The 23,771-nt window shown below is 39.7% G+C and overlaps 1 protein-coding gene across 1 annotated transcript in view; it reads right to left on the reverse strand.

The window, feature by feature from the left end:
- Positions 1–23,771, reverse strand: part of dcc (DCC netrin 1 receptor) — a 289,488-nt gene that overhangs the window by 174,978 nt on the left and 90,739 nt on the right. The window contains exons 3-5 of the mRNA XM_037118172.1: positions 19,879–20,166; positions 14,062–14,212; positions 13,043–13,179 (exon numbers count right to left, since the gene is read on the reverse strand). Of these exons, the coding sequence (XP_036974067.1) occupies positions 13,043–13,179; positions 14,062–14,212; positions 19,879–20,166 (576 nt within the window). The remainder of the gene's footprint in view (positions 1–13,042; positions 13,180–14,061; positions 14,213–19,878; positions 20,167–23,771) is intronic.

A 23,771-nucleotide genomic window follows, 5' to 3' on the forward strand; every position in this document is an offset into this window, starting at 1 on the left:
TAGTTGCAAAAGGATTTCTGAAAGAGCAGAGGGCAAAGCATTGGGCATTATGTTGCCATAGATTTGTATATACCAGAGTGTGGCCACACTGGTTCAGATGCAGGCTTGAGATCTGTTTAAATAAAGATTGTTCTATCATTCCACCCAGCCTTCCTCCACAGATTCTTTAATTAACAAACTACACGCTGACACCTTTGATGAAGACAGCTCAGAAACTATACAAGCCTCTTTAATAAGACGTGAATCGTCTTCAACAAATTGAAACAAGTCCAGTTGCCAACAATACAGCACTTAGAATTACCATGACCTGGATGGCTCATCTACATGCTCTTGTAGTAAAAGCTTTTCAGTAGCTGGAGTTGGCCAGTAGTTTTACTGTGAACAGTTCTAGGAAATTAAAGATGTCTGACACCGCATTAATGGTGCTTTATTTGCGGCTACACTTCAATAGTACTGCAGGGAGGAGGAGGATTTACAGCTGCTCCACTGACCACTACGCAAGACAAGAATGTCATTTGTTCGAGACACACCTTTAATCAGTTAGCCCTGTTGTAATGGAAGTGCAAAACCCTGTCATGCTCAGCTAATTAATATACAGGATGGGCACAATTGTATGGTAAAACCCCATAAGTGTTCCTTAGGCCCCTTTATTTGTTCTGTATGTGCAGCAGTTTGTGAAGCAGAAAAAAATAAAAATGAATTGTTTTCGAAACTGAAAACATAATTTTCCATCAAACAAACAGGTTGCAGCCTTCATGTCTTGGTAGAGGACACAGAGTGTAAAGATTAATTTCAGCATTTCTCATTATAGGAACCAAACTGTTCAGAGTTGCTGATCTTTCTGTCTTTTCACATTTTACATTCATTTTCAACAGAACTAATGAGTGGGCAAAAACAAATCTGATGCTAATCGACCTCAAAATCGAGGTGAGGAAATAGGCAGTGAGAGTAATGAGGGCACAGCTGATGGGATCCACGCAATAGCTACATCATCACTATGGTCTGTCCCTGACAATAAACCCTACCACAGAGTGATGCATTAACTGAATGTCAATTCTTTGATTTATTATTAATTAAAATCCACAAGAACTAACTTACTGAGATTTTCCAGGTTTAACTTGAAACTGCAGCAGAAAACAGTAACACATATAAAACTTGTCCACATCTACTGTATCTTGTATCTAACATGGAGTAATGCTCATCTGATCCTTGTCTGACCCAGCGCAGACAAACAAACAAGACAATTTCATTTGTGAACAGATTGAAGGGGAAATAACTTTTCATCACAAAGAGCACATGGAGACAAGTGATTACAGCAGTATGAAGGTCAAAACACCAGGGACAAAATAAATAAATCCGTGTAAATCACAACGTATGAGAAGGGCCTTCAATCTTCAGTTCCATTCACTGAAGAGAGAACTTGGCTTTTATTTAAACATGCATGACAAACAGGGTTTCAGCTCTAATATGGTTTTATACTAGATGTGATCATATTTAAGTACAAAGCTTTCCTATTTTCTGACCTGCCTTAGGTTGCTGTTGATCCTTTTTGAAATTTTTGACCAGTCTCAGATTTTTATAAACCAAACAATCAGTTAATTAACTGAGAAAATATCAGCCAAGTATTACATCAAGAAAAAAAAAAAAAAATCATAATTCATCATCATAAAGTCCAGTAATCCTGCTATTACATTTATGCATGAGTACTATAATAACCAAATGATAAGATAAATACACACGCATGCACACACACTTACACATATAATATACACTCGTATTATTATTATTATTATCATGATTTCTGATTACACTTACATATTTATACTTCAGTGATATTTTCAATACAGGACTTATTTTTGTAAAGTGTGGTATTAATATTTTTACCTGAGTAAAAGATCGGAACACTTCCTCGACCACTGCAATCTCCTTTTAAAACAGTTACAGTTTTGTTCGATAATTAGATGTAATGGCTTATATTTTGCTGCTTTTTTTCCAATCACTATTTCACTACTTTGAACAAAACTTAACACCTCCTGTACCGATATTTACCGATTTTTACATTAAAAGCCTTTAAGCACCTCAAACAGCACAACCTCTGCCCTGGTGGGCTTTTAATGTAACACATCTGCCCAAAGTTTTTTTTTTGATGAAAGTCTTACAATGATTCAAAAAAGTGGAAGTGGAACAATTCTAAAGTGTATGGCTATAGACGCTATACTGTGGTATCTAGAGGCTTCTGTAGTATTCCTGGCTAATAAGTTTATCTGGCCACAAGACACATTCCGAATTATCAAGACAGTGCTCATGTAACCATGGTAACGTCTGCTAACTCCTCTGGCAAGGTGGGGGATAGCTTTAGGCCTATCACAGTTCATGCCACATTACTGCACTGTGACATTGTTCTCACATTAGCACAGTCAGCTTCTTTAACTCTAGCTTGGGCTGATAGCAGGAAGGCAGACTCCCAGTTGGTTGCTATGACAGCATTTTAACAGCCAGTGGTGGTCACCGTGGCAGGATGACACAGCAGATATGTATGGTGTCTAATTAGCTTGGCAAGGCCCCTGCTCACCAACGGCCCTGACCCAAATCCTCTCTGATCAACTCAGTTATGTTCCCGCTGACAGACGCAGTCATGCCGAGACACCCAAGGCCAACATCACCTGTCCACCAGCAGGAGCTGTCTGTCTGAACAAACAGGTAAAGCTAGCATGAAGTTAATCACTGCAGACAAATAGGCAGGAAGGAGGAGGGAGGACACTGACAGACTGTGAGAAAAAAGAAACCAACACAGACTGTAACCGAGCAGTCCAGGGTCAGGTGTCCTAAACTACAATGGCAGCAGTGACTACTATTTTACATAATAACAATTCTCTAACAAAGGAACACACATATGGCAGGATTAAGGACATCCATGTGATTTAAACAGAGGGTGATCTGACTCGCGAGAAGGAACAGGAATCTCTAAAAAAATCATCACAAGCATCCAAACAATCTGCAATGCTGCTAGAAACAATGACAGAGAGTGAAAATGAACAGATGTCTGTAACTGATCACCTCTTCACTCTCAAAAAAGGTGTGTTCATTCCAGGATAAGCTGTGCAGGATGTTTCTCGACAAGGTCACACATGGGGGGGGTGATAATCAAACGGAACATAATGGGTAGTGAACACTGAGCTGGTCAGGCCTGTCAAGGTCAGGGCTGACTAAAAAGTAATGTTAAGCCCTTTTTTTCTTCTCCCACTGTGACTTGATTGAGTTCAAACCCTGGATTACAAAGCTTAAGAGACAAAGGCAGGTCATATTAATTTGATTTGTCGCCGGGGACTCAGCAGGTGCATTAAAAACCTGAGATTAGGCAAAAAGAAATGAGCTGCACTAGTTCACTGGGCAGACGGATTAAACAGTCTTAACTGTTGTGACCAAACAGTCTGCACACTTTAATATGAAAGACTGGACAGTACCACTATAGATTAACTGAGGGAGGTGGGGATAAAGTGCTGAGAGAGAAAGAAAGAAAGAGAGAAAGAATTGGCGACAAAAGAGGATGAAGAAATCAAGACCATTGTAATTTGTTGACTGCTACATGAGATTTTCAGCAGAGTGACAAGGGATTTATGGTGGCAAACGAGGGTACGCCTGTAGGTGCATGCACAGGTAATCAGCCCCATTCAATTAATCTGTATATGGTTACTTGTTTACTCATGAATTAAAATCAAGACTTGTGCAGCATCACTTAAGCTTTATCTTGCAGCACACACAAATCTGGTGATTTTTAAATTATTGAAGATGAACCTCACCTAATCTGAACAATACTCCATTAGCGATAATCAGTTCCTGTTTCGTTGGATATATATAGACAACCATCGCTGGGTTGCTGTTATACTAAAGAAAACATGTTAACATCATTATTATGAGCCTGGATCTGAATAAGTGGCTTTTTTGCATGTCACATCTTGCATACATATTTCTACACAAATCCAGATACTGTTCCAATCTGAGTAATTATCTTTATATAAATCTGTTAAGGAGGATAATGTGGAGTGAAGGAAGGATGAGCCGAGATAGGCAAACTAAGGAAGAGACGATGGGATTCAATTAGTTAACTGCTTTCTAGCTAATATCTGTGCATCTTTAAAGTCCATCCATCCATTGTCTGAAACCGCTTTATCATTTTATGGGGTCGCAGGGTTTTTTGCTGGAGCCAGCTGTCTCTGGGCGAGGGCAAGGTACACCCTGGACAAGTCGCAAGCTCATCGCAGGGCCCTCACTGATGGCAGAGGCCGCCACGCAGGGTGCCAACTGCACATCAGGAGCAATTTGGGGTTCAGTATCTTGCTCAGGGATACTTCGACATGCAGCTCAGCTTAGCTTAAACCAGCTTGGACCAGCGACCTTCCGATCACTAGCCAAACTGCTCTACCCACTGAGCAACAGTCGCCTTCGCATCTTTAAAGTTTATCTTTTATTCCAAGAACAGTTTACAAGACACTGTGATTTTGTCAAACATCAAGCTCAAAATATTTGAGAGTGAAGAACAGTTTTGGCAGTTTGTTGATTGTTATTATCTAAAAAACTCCGGTCTTGCCTGGACTGGAATGGTGGACATATTGACAGACTTAAATCTTCCCTCAGTTTTCCATTACATCTGCCGGCCTGGCTCTATTGGGTTTGATTAGCATGGCAGCCTGGTGTGGCCAGGATTTGCATTTCCACCACAGCTAGTCTACCTGCTTGAAGGTGTGTCCTAAACCAATGACGCTCTAGTTGCGATCCCACAGCGCTATCAAAGATCACTGCTAACAAAGTTTCACCTCTAATTACGTTACAAACATGTGTCATGATTCCTGGTTGTGTTGTGTTCTTGTATCTGGTTTTTGGTTTCTTGTATTTGATTCATGTCTTTATACCATGTCTTGTTGTGTCCTATGTTTTGTTTTTCCATGTCTTGTGTCTCATGTTTTGATTTTCCATGCCCTCATGTGTCCTTTAAGTTTCTCCCCTCTGGCTCCCTCTGTCTGTTGTTTTGTTCCCTTCATGTTTTCTCATGTGCTCCTCCCCCTCGTTACCTCACCTGGCATCCTCCCGCCTCTCTCCTCACCTGTTCCTCGTCATGTCATTAGTGTCTGTGTATTTAGTCTCTGTGTTCCCTTCACTCCCTGTCCGGTCATTGTTTGTATTCTGTCTTTGGTTGTCCATGCGCCTGTCCATGCGCTTCCTGTCTGGTATGTTTTGGTTTTGGGGTTTCCATGTTTGATTTGTACTTTGCCTTTTTCTTTGCACTTTGTTGAACTGTTTTATTTTGCTACTTTGTTTTGCTGTTGCATTGCTACTTTGGTTTGTGTCCTTGATTCATTTTCCATGCTCCTTGTGTTTTTGTTGCCATCAGCTTTAAATTAAAGCTCGCCTTTTCCCCCCCTTTATCCTTGCCTCCTGTGGGTAACTGCGTTTGGGTCCACCTCTCCTTTCCATAGTCTTTCCTTTAAATCCCCTAACCTGACAACATGTTTCTTTTCCAATAAATTCTTCACAATAAAAGCCACTTGTTCTTTAGTTATTTAGCTTTGATTATGAAGCACCAGCACAGGAAATGTGTTTTCACCAGCAGTAAACATGTGAAACACAGCAGTTGTTTGAAAAACAGGATGAAAGAACGTAAAGACATTAAGTTATAAGCTACAAAGATACTGATAGCTGAACACAATTACTTTTTAAAAAACTGTTTCTCTCAGGTTTCCTGCACAGACATGAGTTGAGTATCGATTTTAGGCGGAGGGGGCTGTTTGTTAGGGTTGGCCGCAGTTGTGAGATGTCACATCAGTCTGCTTGGAGGCGGGGCAGGCCTGAGTTGGCCCTACTCCAGAGAAGGTCCGTTGCAATCTCGGCACAGTAAAGCTGGTGATGAAAAAAACGAGACTTCCCTCTCTCTACAGGAGCTTTGTGACCCTGCCCCCTCTCGCTCTCCTCTCCCTCTTTCATGTGTTTCAGTCTTAATGGGTGAGCGGCAGCACGCCGGCTGGTAGCTCAGCAGGGGAGTTTGGCAGCTTGTTAAATGTTTTCTAAAACACCCACAGTAATTCACAGAGCCTGTAATTAATCAGGAGAGGAACCCCATAGGCCCCATCCAAGTGTGTGTGTGTGTGTGTGTGTGTGTGTGTGTGTGTGTGATTGTGTGTCGTCTTACCTGGAGACGGACTCAAAATTATTCCACAGAGAAGTGAGACAATCACACAGACCACAGCGACTCAGCTGGTCTGTATTTTGCCGCTGTGAATTTAGCTTGACTGTGAGTAGGATACACTGCAGTTAATTTTTAGTTGCATTAGTAATGTTTCATTTAAATTAAATAACTCTCAATTTAAATGCGTGCTTGTAAAGCTTCAGTTCAGTTATGGTTACACTGCAGGATGGCCTCACTGCACTTTTTGAACAGTGTTTAATTATGTACCCTGAATACATCACTGTACCCAGCGTGACAAGAGGTTATATTTCTGATGCAACAGTTTGGAGAACGGGAAGTAAAAGACTCTGATGAGGGTTAGTTAGATATCAACATTCCAAACCAGCCAATTATGAGACCAAAGTGGTAATACTGAATTCTACTACTACGTCACTCAGATTCTCCCAAGTTGTACATAATGAGAGCTCTTGAATTAGAGTGTTCAGAGACCACGTTCAATCAGGACAGCTATGACACATTGTTTTTATTCCTCACAACAACCTCTCAACTTAAACTGTATTCTTCTAAGGTTTGACATTAAAAAGAAGAGAAAGACTCTGGCCCAGTGTAACCTGTAAAATCATAGCAACAGTTACATTTCAAGTGTTTATGTGAACCTTGCAAATCAATGAGTATTCCACAACATGTCCCCACAAATGTTACACAATATACAGTATAGCCTTGTTGAGAAATGAATGGTCTGTCTGTCTACAGGGAGTGTTGAGATGGTAAAACAACCACATATGTAACTTTAACAGGGCAAGAGGTAGCAGATCAAAAGTGGCTTTGTATTTAAAGTTAAACTCTCGACATAAAATGTTGATCCCCAAGCGCAACCAAACAGGTAGGAGGGCCATCATTACTCTCCTTCCCGTTAAGTCGCACTTGGGAGTCGACATTTTTTTTCTGCCATGATGGTGGCGCACCGGAGATGCTACTGCTAATGTGAGTTGTCCAAAAACCTTCATTTTAGTACACTGTGTACACAAACATTGCTCTCAACCTGGTGATACTATGAGCAAAGTTTCATGTTGTGTTGATCTTAGTGATAGCGATTTTGATGTTACCGTAAGAGTGCACCTGCACTCCACTGAAAATTAGCTTGCCCGAAAATGAAACTATGGCAAATCTTAAAAGTGCCTCTTTTGTCATAATTATGCATTTACACAAAGGTTTGACTCGTATACATTCACAAAGCCTAGGTTGCTTTTTGGCGAGAGTTTCACTTCAAGTATTGTAGCATGTAATACCGACAGCGTAACCTGTACTAGCTGCAAACTAACAAGTCTTTTCGTGTGGGATTTGGTCAGAGTAGATTATCAGCGCTGTGTGCACAACTTTCAAGTCTTGTACATCGAAACAAACCATAGGGGGACCCCCTCTTGTGATGCTGCGCTAACTGGGTATCCCTGCACTCCTGCTAACTAGTTGCATGTTAGCATCATTTGATGGATCAAATATAAGCAACAGCAGTTGAGTCATTAAAGCTGTCACATGTGATTCTCTAGAGGACCAATGGGGTGCCAGAGGACAGGCTTGGTGTCTAAATCATTACTGTCCTGGGAATTGCCTTCATGGTCAAAAGTTAATTCTAAGGGATGATCTGTAAAGTTGGAGTTGGAGTCGACACATACCTGAAATGAATGGACTTGGATTGAGATTGGGGCCAAAAAACATGATCCTTAGCCCAACTCTAGTCTCAACGTTCTAATTTCAAGGATAGCATCATTCTAATGATGCCACAACAAACTGTAATGCCAAGGCAAGACTATTACAACATTGTAACACCGTAAAACACCATATCAAGACTATAACACCATACTGGCACACAAACACTGCGACAACACTATGAAACTCTGTATTTGATCCAGTAGCATCCAGCACTAACGGCAGCAGCCGGTGCCGACAGCAGCACAGTGAATGTGACTGATAGCTGGGGATCTGGCTCTGTCTTCCACTGCTTTCATTCAACTGCTAACAGGAACCAGCTAATGAGCTGGGCTGCACTCATGGAAAACAACACACACATTCGTTATCCTAATCATGTAATCATGGCCACTGCCCCGTGGAGTCAGAACACACACGTCTCCATACATCAGCACACTCTGGATATCCATCAGAATCTAACTGCCTCCATTTGCAAAATCAAAGTTTAATGTGGCATATTGGCACAACATATTTTCTCTTTTGAGCTTGCCATGTGTCCAACATCTGCCAACAACGTGAATTATTTTAGAACTGTACAAGTTTATATTTTACAGTGAATCATTAATAGTATCAGTAATAAACACTTTTGAAACTGTTATCCCCAGTGGGCTTTTTGTCTCAGGAAATGTAATATTAGAGTTCAGGATTTACTAGCGATGAGGAAAGAAATGAACAAAGAGCTGCAGGTTAAATGAGGTTTGAATTTGTATATCAAGATTGATCAATATCAAACACCAACCAGTGACATTGGAAACAAATCTAAAAAATTAATGAAACTTACTCAAGACAGATTTTTTCTTGGCTTTTCACTTGTTCAGTTATTTTCAGCAGGTTTAAGTATGTACCTTTTTACATATTTAACAGGGTAACTAACAATAACCTGTTGCCTCAGTGTATGTTCTGTATGTTCAGTGACTGCCTGAAGTTGATGCTTGACAGGGAGGATGGGAAACGGGCCTACGAGATAGGTGAACCAGATTTAGTGTACGAGTCAATGAAGCCATAATAAATAGCTTCCAAGGCACACAAATCAGACAGATGAAATATCAAAATTAAATTTGGTTTTGTTGTCCATTTAAAAAAATAATAAATAATATTGTATGAAATTCATAAACAAATAATGAAATAATGATTTTCTTTTTCATTTTCCCAATTGAATATCAAATGAACGCATGATACACAGACTGTTTGAGTAAAGATATTTAAAGATATTTAAAATATATTTCATTTGTAGATGAGGCAGACAGATGGCGGGATGAATAAATAAATCCAGAGTGCATTCACAAATCCCTTCAGTCTTGTCATGATGAGAAAAAAAACTCTGTTTGAATCCACTCTGAAATGTATTATCAGAGAGCATTTAATGGGGAGAAATTACGAAACAACAGATTGAAAATCTTCAACACCAGACTCCACATGTTTATCAGAAATGCTGGAATTACTAAAAAGGGTCGTCCTGAGCAAGTAAGTTTCACACCAGCTTTACATTCTGGATTATTTTCAATGGATTTCCTTTATTTTTCCCTCTTTTCCCCCCATCCTTTCTTTTGTCTTTCTTACTCACAGCCGTTTTATCCTATGCCTTGTTTTTTCCTGCCACCATTGGCACATGGTGACTGGGTCTGCACCATCGGCTTACTGATTACTGACAGCGGATTATAGAAAACTCAGTCAACTCTCCAGAGAAGAAGCACTTTTATAATAATCACGATTGGGATTAATACTTCCTGTCTACTGTCAAATCAGTTATTTTGGCATCACATGACGATGATGATGCTGACAACATAAATGTGTGTTACACTTTTAGTTTAATTTTGTTTTGTCACAGGTGAAATCCAAAGTGACACTAAGATCGATCAAAGAGGGATGGATGGTATTGTGGTTCGATTTTTGGAAAGCACAGGAGGATGAAGAGGTTGAAACATATCACAAATTATTTTAGAGCTGTACCACCAGACTACAGAGCAACTTCTTGAATGGCTATTGAAAATGTTAATTTTAACATGGAGGGATTTAAAGTTTGGTTTGAGTTTGAAATCTATTTTACCAGCACATATATACATTTAAGTTTGTAAACTAAAGAGCAAATAGGTTTGTAATTTGACTTGGGGCAAAAAGAGCACAGGGCCCGTCAGGAAGTTACTGTAACTGTTACAAAAAAGCTACATAGTGCACCTTCAAATCAGGAAACACCATTTTAAAACATATGTATGTCCCCCTCTCTCTGAAACCAACTGGTTGAGGCAGATGGCCACTTAGCATTGAGTCCAGTTCTTTTTTTAATACTTTATTGCAGGGCTTCTTACCTTCACAAAAATAATCAATCATTTAATTTTCTTTGCGATATTGTACTTTGCAGGTTCTCGTCATTTTTTTTCTCCCTTTCTCTTCTTTTCCCAAGTATATATTCACAATGTAAATGCCAAACCATATAATGAACGGACAGACATATATACAGGGCAGACTGGTATTTCCCAAATGAGGATCTCAAAGAAAGGGAATTGACAATAAAGAATAAATAAATAAATGAATAAATAATAATAATAATAATAATAATAATAATAATAATAATAATAATAATAGTAGTAAAATACATAAATAATAAGAGTAGAATAACCTAAATTAAACTAATGGGTAAATAAGTGGTGATGCAGGTATGCATGTTCATGTATCAGCGTGTGTGTGCATGAGTGTTAGCATTGGGGTGGGGACCATTTAATTAATTTCTTTAATTTGATTAAATATTTCCACCGTTTTTATCAGCCTTTCTTTACAGTATAACTTATTCCAAATATGTAATTGTTCCCTATTTATAAAAGTTATTAGTTATTAGTTATACGATGTTTGTGCCTGTGAGGGTTGGTCTTTAACAAGTTCTAAAAGATCTCAGCAGTGACATGTTTCCATGGCACCCATTTCACATGTCAGATTCATTCAGCAATTTTTGATGAGAGCCCAGACGTGACATATTGAAGACTGATCCTATTCATTGTAAACATCATGTGATGTTTGCATGCAGCCACTGTTGGGTGTAGAGTGTAAACAGAATACAAATGTGAGGTGAACACAGAGAGATACACTCAGAGGGGACACTGAGACAAAGACATGAAAGGATGAGGAAGAGCAGAGAGGCCCAGCTGGAAGAAGAATGAAAACACCGGAAGGTTAATTTGCAGATTCTCTCCTGAGAGTTGAACAAACAACAGCTGCTTCTGTTTGATTTCAAATCCCTCCTCCCGAAAAAGAACTTTTGCTTCATGAAAGGTAAAAAGAATCTGCTGTCTGATAAGCACCGCATTCAAAGTCCTATATATTAATTTGAGAGAGATAGCACAAAAGTCTCAAAAGAAGGTATTTTTCACCTTGTGTACTCAATATATCACATCATAATATCATGTGTATCAACTGTTCAATCATTCACTTACCACAGGAATAATGAAATAATGACAGATTAAGGTGTTTCCTCTGATCGTTTCTTTCAACAAATCCCATTTGAGCCATCATTTTGTCACTTTCGTCATTAGACTTGCTCTTAAACTGGCATTACAATGACGAGAACAGCTTTTCTATTGTGGTCCATACAGGACACGTTCAAACTGACTACATTCATGTTCATTTGAATGAAACTGGTCTGGTGACAATGCTTGCGTGCCAAAGCAGGGGCTGCTGCAAAAGCATGCAGGTCTGCCTGGGAGAAGTTGAACCTCAAGCCAACACAATATGCTGCCACAGCCTATCAAATAGGTGGAAGCACTCTGGCCGATTATTTTTACATCAGCCTTGTCAGTGGCCCTACGCTTCTAAGTCTGATGCTGTAGTTTCCCATTAATTATCACCTCTTGAAGTACTCCTCTAGCCTAGTAATGTGATGAGCAAGAAAAGTCCCACCTGATTGAATGGGTCATACGCTTTCCTACCTCAAACTGGGGGTCCTGTCCCATTTGCAACCAAGAGTTAAGAGTGATTCGTGTTTAAGTTATGTTATGTAAGTTAATGTACATAATGATCTTAGTTACATCACTTACATAACTTCAGTAAATTCAGTAATTCATATACAAGACTGAACATATCTATTTTATCCCAATTATAACCAAACTGTCAGTTTAAAAAAGGATAATATGTCATAGTATGTGACTTTTTCTGTCAGTAAGTTATATTTTGAAAGTCTAACCAGATGATGCGTATCATGTATTATTGCTAACCCAACTGTGGAGCTCCACATTGAGTGTGAAAATGGGCTGAACATCAACACGCTTTTCTTTCTATGGATAATTCATTTTGCAAATGCCCCTTTAAAAATAGACATTTCAAGGCTATTATACTGTACTAAATAACATTCTAGTAAAAACCACATTAAATAACAAGCGGTGTCCAAAAAACAGACTGGGGGAGAAAAGATTTGTTTTCTTTATTTTGGGTGACATCCTGTTGAGTATCCCGGTAGAATATTAATAATCATTTTATGGTGAAAATTGGTTGTATTCTGTTATTTGTAATGGAAATCATATGATACTACAACAAAACTGAAAGGGTTAGGTGTTTGCTTTTAACCAAACCAGCAACCAGCTGTTGTTCAGGTGTTTGAATGCATGAGTAGTTTCAGCGTGAATGCACCAGCTGCTGAGAAGCAGTCAGACAGTAAATACAAATATATTTTATTCATGGAAACCTCCTGAAGCGACCAGACAGCTCTGATTGTATATTTCATGGCTGCATTTTATTCTGGATGTGATTCTCTGTCCCTGAGTGTCTGCAGTCAGGTGGTTTTCTGTCAGCTACTTGGACATTTCTTTTTTCTATACAACAGTTTCCTGGTCGATTTCTGTTTTTATCCTTCCTTCTGTGAGAAGTTACACAGTTTCTTTGATTTTACACACAAAACTGAGCAGTGAAGGTGTGTGTGTGTGTGTGTTAGCATTATATCCTTTTATGTGAGGACCTTTGTGAGTTTGGAAATTCAGGACATTAATTCAGTCCTTGGTTATGGTATACAACTGTTTAGGGCATCTCTGTAGTGTCAACAGTGTGATTTCAACATCCCTGATTCAACTATCTCTTCCATCATTTCCTGTCACTTCTCCACTGTCACTGTCAAAATGATGTGTTTTCTCTTACCCAATACAGTCAGCTCTGCGTTTGCAGTGATGTTGTGGTTCTTGTTGGATGCTGTGCAGCTGTAAATGCCAGAGTCATCGTCAGTGACACTCCTGATGATCAGATTACTGCCCGCCAGCAGAGAGAACTTCTTATTCCTGCAGAGAGAGAGGACGAGTGAGCGACTTTTCTTTCTACGTGTTTGGTTTATCATCTGATTACTTCAATTAAATGTTATTGTCCTATTACATGTAGGGCTATTTATCCACCAAGACTGTTTTGGTGTAAGCTGGATAGTTTAAGATATCAGCTGTAGAGAACTAGATGGATCTACAATGGAACTAGATGCCACTCAACCTGTGGTATTCAAGGCTTCAAATTCAACAGCAATGTCTGTTTCCAGAAATCATGACTTCTTACTAAAAAATAATCCACAGCTCTTGTTATGAGCATAAGGAGGATAACTAGCTAACTAAGTTAGCTGACGTTACAGTTCTGCCAAAGAGAGTGTGATTGACATCCTGCTCTGGCATCTGTTCATTGAGCAGATGCACTTTTCCTTCTCTGCATTATTATATTGTGTTTCAGGGGAATTAAAATAATTCCTACATGAAACTGCCAACAACAAAGTCTTTTGGTGCTTGGAGCACCACAAGCCAGGAAGAGGGTAGACATCTCTACAGTCGATATCTCCAAAACTCAGCAACTCAACATGGGAACATGTCACCTGGTACAAGAGTGTGATTTAGTGGTATGTTTTTACTAGTTTTTGGACAGCAATGAATCTCCATAGCACAGAGGAAGAAGATATACCAGATACACACTTAATACTTGTTAATGGGAAACACTCAGTCTTGGTCTGGGTATTTTCATGCAATTTGGTGAGATATATTAATTTATAATATATGATAACTAGTGATACAGTTGGGGCTCTAGTAGGTCACACTACACTCTCTGTGGACACTGTTTTCTGCGTGAGTAAAACATGAACTATCCAATGGTAGTGTGAAATTCAAACATGTTCAAGCAATCAGACGGACCAGCTCTGGATCAGTTCCTCTCCTCTCCTCCACTGGATGCCTGGAGTTGGGTATCCAGAGGCAGAACATTCCAACACGGCATCAGCTCCCAGCAGAGCCGTCACTCTGGACGGACGCTGGAGGAACTGGAGGTTCCGGCTCACCCCGGGTTCTAAGAGACAGAGACAGTCAGAGAGGAGAGTGTTAAAAGCTGTAACATGTTCCATATTCTGAGCTACACAGCCAAAAGTATGCAGTTGAACATAACATTGAAAAGCAATGGTTTGTGATGAATCTTCTGCTAACCGCCTTCTCCCTTCTGATCATAGGCTGCTTTGAACTTGCAAAGATATGCATCCCTGGCTGTTTAAGACAGATACACTGCTACATGTATGGAGTCCATGTTCATATAAATAAACACTTTTAATAACAATTTCTCTAACCTCATTTGACCATCAGGTGTCTGCAGTGAAACACATGGGAGGGATGCAGTATTCGGCAGTCCTGGTTTTGAACTTGCCAAGATATGCAACCCTGGCTCTTTAAGACAGATACACTGATACATGTATGGAGTCCATGTTCATATGAATAAACACTCTTAATCACATTTGCCCGGCGTGCAGGCACTTCTCGGCATAACACCGGTACAGTGTCATGTTGGGTTGTGAGCAAGCATAATGCACACCTACATCTAAAACAATGGCTTTGTGTGCACTGAAGACGCTATATCCGAAACACACGCTTTAACCAAGACGGCGGCCAAGATCACCCAGGCTTGCACGCACCGCGTGATACAGTGGTCGGTATACGCAAAAAACAAAGAAAGAAAGAAAGAAAGAAAGAAAATTCAAGACTTTCGAGTCATTTGTGTCACGTCTAAGTCAAGTCTCAAGTTATGAATGCAATGTCAAAGTCAATCTGAGTCTTCCATCAGTGTTAGTCAAGTCTAAAGCCCTCAAATTTGCTCAAAAAATGACTTGACTCGAGTCGCACCTCTGTTATTTAAGCATAAAATTCTGTTCCTTTCTTCTGTTCCTTCATGTTTATTTAATGAACAGTGTTGCAGCAGAGGAGTAGTCACACGAAGAGTAAATATTTGCTATAGAACTAATCACGATCTTTGTTTACAATAACCTCTGAATCACACATTGACTGACACACAATTAAATTGTATTTTTCGTGATGTTATTTAAATGTATACATCTCATTCATATTAAATGCATGTTTGATGCTGTCATATTTTATCAATAACAGTACTTTCACTAAGGCTGAGGTTAAGGTCCTATTTTACCTGTTGGGCCACTGACTAAGCAACATTACAGTTGAGTTTATCTCTAACCAACAGTTAGTGTGCTGCATGGTGGCTGCATAGCTTAGCTGCTACTGCTCACTTGTGTGTTTGTGTTCACAGAGGCTGCCTGGCAGCTGCTGCAGCCCTTTCTGTTTAAATGTAGTTTGATGCTGATAATGGTCAATAAATATGATCTCGTGATTTTCCTTTAACCCACTGAAAGATCCAGAAAGCCGGAGGGAGAGCAAGAGGGAGAGACTGTGAAAGTGAAACACAGAGAGTGCCCAGGAAAGAAAGTGCTCCTCACCTGCTGTGTATTCTCTTCATGTCCATAGCATATTCTACACATACAGACATTGAACAGAAATGTGCATATTCTCTTCATGTCTGTGACATATTCTACACATACAGACAGTCGTGAAATGATGCCATGTTTTCCATATGACTGTCTACAGGCCGTTTTCAGGTCAGTTTTTGCAGAGAAATGCATTCATGTTGCAGTAGAAAGAGGCAAAGAGACTCAACAGCCACACTCGATACCCGCGTGACAAGCACGTCTCAGGTATCCAGTGTGCCTTGAAGAGCTCCAAATATCAGAAATGAACCAAATTTAAACATTCCAATAAACCTTGTGTGAAATTTACTATCCATATTTTTGTACTTCTCTCCCCCTGATAGCTGATTATTTGACCTGCTGTAAAACTACCAGAGTCAACAATCTAACTGATTTATTCAGACTCACAACACATGAACAAAGCAGAAAGTAAGACAAAGTTCAAAGGTCATATTCATAAAATGCTCTATGTGGAAATCAGATGGTCCTATCTGATCATCTCTGACCTCTGACCTTTGAGTCCCTCTGATGGCTCCACCTGTTATAGTCAAAAGTTCATGAAATCTTCAGAATCATTAAAGCTTAATCCATCTGTTCCATTAAAACTTCATACAGATCAAAGAGAGAAAGGGATGAAGAGGATTAAACTGGAAACCATGTCGCGTGAAGCCAGCTGCATGGCAGTAGGGTGGAAAATTGCATTGGTCCGTTAAAAACAACTTAATGGAGTCAAACAGAGAAAAATGCGTGGATGACAGATCCTCTGAAGCATGGAAACAAGCAAAACTACAATATTTATTCAAATCCTCTTCTGGAGAGTCTGACAGATATCAGATTCACAGATCCAGGACATGTCTAGCTTAGCTTAGTGAAAGCCTAGTTCCATTAAGGAGAAGAAATTTTATATATATATATATATATATATATATATATATTAGGGGGCCAAGCCCGAGGGGCCGAGGGTCTTCTCTTCCTCTTTCCTAGGACCAGCGGTGTAATTGTAAGGATTTTTATTTTTATTTTTCTCCGGCTACAAGTGATGCTGCAGGCTAAACCGTGCAAGGGAGGGCGGTGGAATTTGGAGGGTTGGTCCAAACTCCTGCAAATATCTCAGACACAAAAAACTACATATATCCGCCTGCAGGGGGCGCTATAACCTGGGCCAACGTGTTTTTGCCTATAACTCCCACACCGTGTGTCGCACATTCAAAAACCTTGTATCCCCAAATTCCCTGAATGGAGCTGAATCACTTTGCAATTGGCCACGCCCACTTTGGCCTAGAAAGTTTTTTTCGCTAAATCACTAAAACTGGAAAACCTACTTTTTCAAACTCCTCCTTGTGATTTTGTCTGATCTGCGTGAAACTTGGCACGTACACTCTTCAGCTGGATCTTAAGTTTTTAAAAGAGTTTTGCTCGGTCAAAAAATGTGCAAATTATTAACGAATTTCTGTAGCTACCTATAAAAATGTAAACTGTTTGATACCTCGGTCAAACTACATTAAATTAACACAAAATTTGAGATCCTTGGTTGCCATGACACTAGAAAGGGATGAGTTGAATTTGCCGAATTTTGGCCACTAGTGGGTGCTAAAAACATGTGGGCGTGCCTTTGCCACTGTCACAACATTGATGTGGTTCATGTGGCTTATACAGCATTGCAAGCCAGTCTCACCATGAACAGGCTGTTAAAAAGAGGCTTAACGCTCTAATTTTTCCTCCTTCAGCTTTCCTTCTTCTCTACCTCTGCTTGGCCAGGTGAGGATTTTCTGCTGAAAACATGCAAAAGTATTTTTAGTTGTGTGTGGGGCTGTGTGGGGCAAAGTGCCTGTGATTATCCTGCTGAAGATCAACACTTTGGCTGCTGGGAGCCCCTGCTGGGATCGAGACACATCGCAAGCTGGAGTCAAAGTGATGTTTTACCAGGAAGAGAGCAAGCTAAGCTGAACTGTAATCTGAGTGATGAAGTGGACAGTGTGAGGACTTGTATAATTGGACAGCACAGAGTATATGGAGCATCAGCGGCTGACAGACTCCCTGCAGACTGATGTGATGCCCAGACACATTATTAAAGTCATATCTTACACTCTATATATTCATTACATCACATTTCATTTTAAAATGAGACATCCAGCTCAGGGAGGAAATGAGCAAAAATTACTACCTGACAAAACGATGACTGCGGGAGGAGTAGAACTCACCATTAAGTGAAACTGCTGCAGCAGTAACAAGACTGGATATGTAAGTCCACTTCTCAAACGTTGATAACACAAATAACATTTATAATATGTTGAATTTATCATGGTAGACAAGTCAGCAAGAGCATAACATCGGTTTGAAAAGTGTGTGTGTGTGTGTGTGTGATCTGAATACCATTTTACACATTTCCACATGCTTTTAATCACATTTTCAGCTACTTAAAAGCAACACATTGTGATGAAAATGTCTATCATGCTAATATGTGTAATTGGCAAAGAACAAAAAAGCAGGAAAATATACGGCTCCACTATGTCTCTCTTCACATTTAGTTTGTTCTGTTGTTGGCTTCAAGCTAAGAAAGAAATAGCTCGCCTCACATGTCCAAAATTCTTAGAACATACAGTGTTTCCCCTAGATTGTTCTGGTAACTTAGCAACATTAGGGGGGTCGGGGGGCATACCCCCCCAGAAGAACATTTTGAAAAATAACCCTTTAACTGGTGACTGCTGGTGAGATTAAAAACAACAACAACAACAAAAAACATTTTCAGAATTTCAGATTCTGAAAATAAGACATGAGACATTAGAGAACTTTCTGCATATAAATATTCACATAAAATACAATAAGTACAATAAAAAGAGCTGTGTCTCATTTGTCCAGTTTACTAATACAATCTGCTGCTGATTCGGAGTCACTTGGTCACATGACATGGAAGACATTGAAAAAACTGCATTTATTTTGTATTAATATATTTATGGTAAGTCATTTAATGACGGTCCCTAAATCAGTCTCAGTGATTCAGTGCGACGCTCTGTGAGGTGAGCTAACTGTCTTCCTGCTGCTAACACTGGGTGAACCTTAGTAAAGTCGCGGCTGGACCCGAGTAGAGTTTAGATCGGGTCCAAAAAATCAAGCCCGTTCCGACCGTGTGCACGTTGTGTCCGAGCCCGGCCCGACACATTAACTGTAATTACGAGCCCGAGACCAATTTAAACCTGACATTTTTTTTAATACATGGGTTGTTATAACTGACATTCTCGACTACAGTTGCAAGTTGTTTGAACTACAGAAATCTTAATGAATAATGCAACGAGTGCTGCACTTCATGCACTTGACAAAGCCAACACAGGTTGTCACTGCCCATGCGTTACTCTAATCTGACCACTGTAGTAAAGAGTAATCTAATGCTTTAATATGTCCAAACCAGTGATCACTGTGCGTTTGTATTATTTTTGTCATTTTCCTTATTAAAAATATATATTTGTGCGTTCTTCTTGCATCTTGGGGTCACGTTATCAGCATGAGGATGACTCTCACAAGTCACGTGTAACACCACGCAGCGACACAAACACAAACACAAACAATAGAGGGAGGAGAGAGATGTGTGTTTTCTAGCTGGAAATACAGTCATTATTCTGAGTTATTAAAAAAACAAAACACAAATGCTTGATCAAGAGCCCAACCTGGCCGAGGATAGTGGCCTGTTGCAGCCTTTGAATGCAGCATTATTACATGAACTGTCGCGACTCACAGTGAGAGTGGGTTTACTTGATTACTAACCTGGCATACGCTGGTGTTGCGTCAGCTGGGCGGAGTTTGCTGTCAAATTAATGTAAAATAAGCACATCGGTATACGCCAGGGTAGATTAATCAAGTGGACATGTTTGAGTATCAGACGCTTGAGAGCTACTGCGTTCTGCTGGATTAAATAAAAGTGAAGGGGACAAAAACGGGATTTCGCAAAGTGGGGGGGACATGTACCGCCTGTCCCTAGCGAATGTTACGCCTATGCAAGTCAGTTTAACAAGGGAAGAGAAGACCCTAAAACTGCATCTAAATCATGAAACCATATGAATTGTTAAATGTAAGTGTTTTGGGTTCAGTCAGTCTTCAAGACAAGGAGAATATAGATTAATTGATTGAAAGCATGTGGACCTCAAAAGAACATGTGCTACCCAATGAATCAATAAACCAAGCAGCCATGTGTGCAGTACATCATTGTTGGATCATTTACCTGGGAGCACACGGAGCTCTGCGTCCGTCCCCGTCCTGGTGCTGCCAGGGTTGTCAGCAAGACAGCGGTATGTGGCCGAGTCCGGCGGCTGGACGCGGCTGACCTGCAGCGAGCCCGATGGCAATGTTGCTAGGCGGGAGTCAGGGTCAAAGGTCAGTGGCAGGTCCTCCCTGTTCTTCTGCCAGCGGATGATAGGCGTTGGGTCACCCGAAACCTCACAGCGCAGCAGGGCGGTGTCGCCAAGGTATGAGGAGACGGACTCAGTGGGGACAACCACCTTCAATGGACCTGGAATGAGACAAGAGGGGGAGGATTATGATAAGGAAAATGGAGTTACTCAGCTCTGGTCCCGGTCCTTGATTATGGTTGGCTGAGCCACCTTCAAGGTCATTAAAGAACAACACAATGCATTTCATCAGTTTTACAGCGTCAGAGTAATTCAAAAAAATGTTCCATGTTGCCTCTTTATTTTGATTTCTGTGTTGGCTAAGCGTTGTTGGGTGGTGCAATGAGATGGACAGAGGAGGAAGAGGATAAAGTGAAAAAAAATGAAGAAATCGTGACAAGAATCCCCTGTTACTCTATTGTTAAAAAGCTTTCATCATGAAAGAGAGAAATTGTTGGGTTTTCACCAGCAGTAATTTTACATCAGTCATGAAACCATGTTGCCATAAACTTGTAAAGCTGACAGTACCGAGACAATCTACACCAACCAAGGGAAGCAACACTGTGCAGGAACTCTCTGATGCTGCACTATAGGCTGTAGTCACTGATGGGGCATGAATGAGGATCATTCCTGCAATCATACTGGCACCCAGACTGCAACAAGAGCAGATACTGGCAACAACCAAAACAACCCCTTCACCAGTAAAGAGAAGTGTGAACATTATGGTTAGATCCAGGTAAGTGTTAATGATCACCCCAGTATTTAAGCATGCTCTCCACTGTGTCTGCGCACTGCTTGACAACCAGTCTGCTAAATGTCACTGAGGAACTATATAGCTTGGCAGAAAAATGATTATTAGTTATCAATACATATCCATTTTTTGTTGCTGTGTGTTATTTGATTTTTTTTATCAGATGCTCTTTATAGTCATTTTAGAACAGCATAGTTTTTTTTGTTTTTTTTTAGGCATTACGCTTCATGTTGTGCCTACCAAAGCCTATAAGCTGTTCCAAAATCACTGTAAACCATAGCCTCTTGGGCCTTATTGCTTTCTTTTGTTGATCGTTCTTTGACTCTTGCCTCAACTGAGCCATACTGAACAATCTGAACAGTACTAGTACTGCACTGAGCTTTAGTTATAATATACTGAATGATTTTCACTGGATTAACACTGCACAAAAAATAATGACGTCAACATCAAAAAGCCTTCTTTGCAGCAACTCCAGATACAGTGATATCTATACTTTTCTAATCATTACTATCACTGGTACTGTTGCTTTGACCACTCCTGCTTGTACTTCTACTGTCATTGCTAAACAGGCTGCTTTTTAGCAATGTACTACTAGGTACATTTCTCTATGTACAATGAGTACTGCTTTTAGTATTGATAGTACTTCTGCATCAGTAACCAACGACACACAGGAGCATTAGAGGGAAAGAAGAACAGGGATGTGATGCACAGTAGGCATTGATGTAAGATGGAAGGAGTAACTGCATTAGGACCGATGTAAGTCAGACAGAAGGACAGAAGGACAAAAGGACAGTGAGAGTGTGGACAGGCAGTGCCGGACTCCTGTATTCAGGACCCACACTGCTGACTATCTGATCACATTCACTTCAACAACCAACAGCCTGCAGCCACATAAACACATGACCCTGCTGACTGCCAGCCTCATTCTGCTCTCACACTGAAAAGCCTGCTTAGATTATCATCTGAAGCTCATGTGTGGCTCAGTTTTAATTTCCACATGGCTGTCAGGGCCTTGTAGTGAATTCAATCTCCTGCAATGTCAGGAATTCATTAAAATGTATTCTCCTCTTTGTGTTGATGTTTTTTCTGAGATTTTTAGTTGAGTTTATATAGTCACAAAATCAAAAAAGAGACACAAGTCAGATAAGTCACGTGCGCCAACAGTAATTACACAAACACATATAATGATGCCATCCAAGAGGACATTATTGTGGCTCAACATAGCTAGCTCCTACATAAAAACAGGTCATTTTATATAGTCGTATAAAAAAGTACATGAATAAAATCCTAAATTGATACTTGTAATCTGATTAAACAAACATTAGAAAATGTTGCAATGTGTAGTGAGTGTGATGCCTTAGGTAGCTTATACCCCCTGCTTTGAGTCTTTGTGCTAAGCTAGGTTAAACCCATCCAAACGAAATCATAACAAAAATAAACCATTTCCAAAAGAATAGAGAAGAATCCATATACGCCGACTGTAAAAGCAGCTTAATGTAACCCATCATTACATTTTTTGTTAGGCTGAAACCTCCAGTGATCACAATATATAATATGTGTAATGTATATCATTTTTGTGATATGACACCATATGTTTGAGGCTGTTGATGTTATATAGTATGAATGTTATCTTTTCCTGGTTTTAAGTCAGCATCCGTGATGTCATTTTCTGAACTGAACTAATAATCCTCCCTATCATATTGTTGCAATTCTTACACTGAAAATATTGGGATATTAATTTAGTTGCCTGGTCCTAGCATTTATGAAGGGCTATTAAGGAGATTTCAACATATTGAGGTATATATTGTGTATCATGGTATAGCCTAAAAATGTTGCAATATTATTTTAAGGCCATATCACCCAGCCCTACCAGCCACATTCAACCCAGGGAGGTTACACTTCATGGATGGTGTCTCTAAGCCACAGCACAGAATCAAACATAAGAATATGTTTCCCTCTGATGTAGAATGTTTAAGTTCTAGAAAATTGATGTTTTATAAGTATATGTTTAATTTAATGCATTTAAAATGACATTTCCAGTTAGAAAAACAAAAAAACAAAAAACTGCAGTTTGCTTTGTGTAAAAAGGTTTGAGACAAGGGGACCTTTTTTTTGTCTTTTTTTTTTTTTTTTTTTTTTTTTTTGTCACTTAGTGAAAAAAAACTAAACTAAACTTGCTTTTAACAAGTTTCCAAATCATGACAAACCCAAACTCTGTCCACATATGAATCATTATGAAGACCTTTCATCTGGGGAAGAGACAGAAAAATAAATGCAGTTGGGTCGCTCATTTCCCTTGCAGTTTGTGTTTCTGTCATTTTGTTTTCATGCTGGATAGAATGGTTTTCTGCCTCCTCTGTTTTGCCTTCACAAAGCCAACTAACTAACTCTGACACAAACACTAATTTTCCTTTTCTGCAACATTAGAAAAGTTCAGTTTGACTCATGATTTGTAGGGAAGTCCTTGCTGGATGCAGGTTTGTGCGTCTATGCGTTTGTGACATCACACAGATAGGAGGTGAAGGGAACACTGATATGAATTTGGACTGTGTGTCTTATATAAGTTCCCTGTTGTCTGCTCCAATGTGGATCACACTACTGCCGGGAGCTGCACACATACACACACATAAACATAAAACATATTCCCCTGTTTTTGTCACTTGTGAGGACACTAACCCTAACCCTATTTATTTTGAAGTCCTGGACACTTGAAGAAAAAGAGGCATAATGAAACCTGAACTCAACATGCCTTCCCTTCATCCATATATATATATATATATATATATATATATATATATATATATATATATATATATATATATATATATATATATCTATACATTTTGAGGAAATGTCTCTTCAAAATTCCTATGCTTCTTCTCATAATACCATTTCAAATTGGAAATCTTCATCACAGCTATAGTCTCCTGGCATATTAAGCACATGGGTCTTGTGCAGGTTGGAGGGAGAATAAAT

Source organism: Acanthopagrus latus, chromosome 12 (assembly GCF_904848185.1).
Source record: "Acanthopagrus latus isolate v.2019 chromosome 12, fAcaLat1.1, whole genome shotgun sequence".
Taxonomy (NCBI): Eukaryota; Metazoa; Chordata; class Actinopteri; order Spariformes; family Sparidae; genus Acanthopagrus; species Acanthopagrus latus.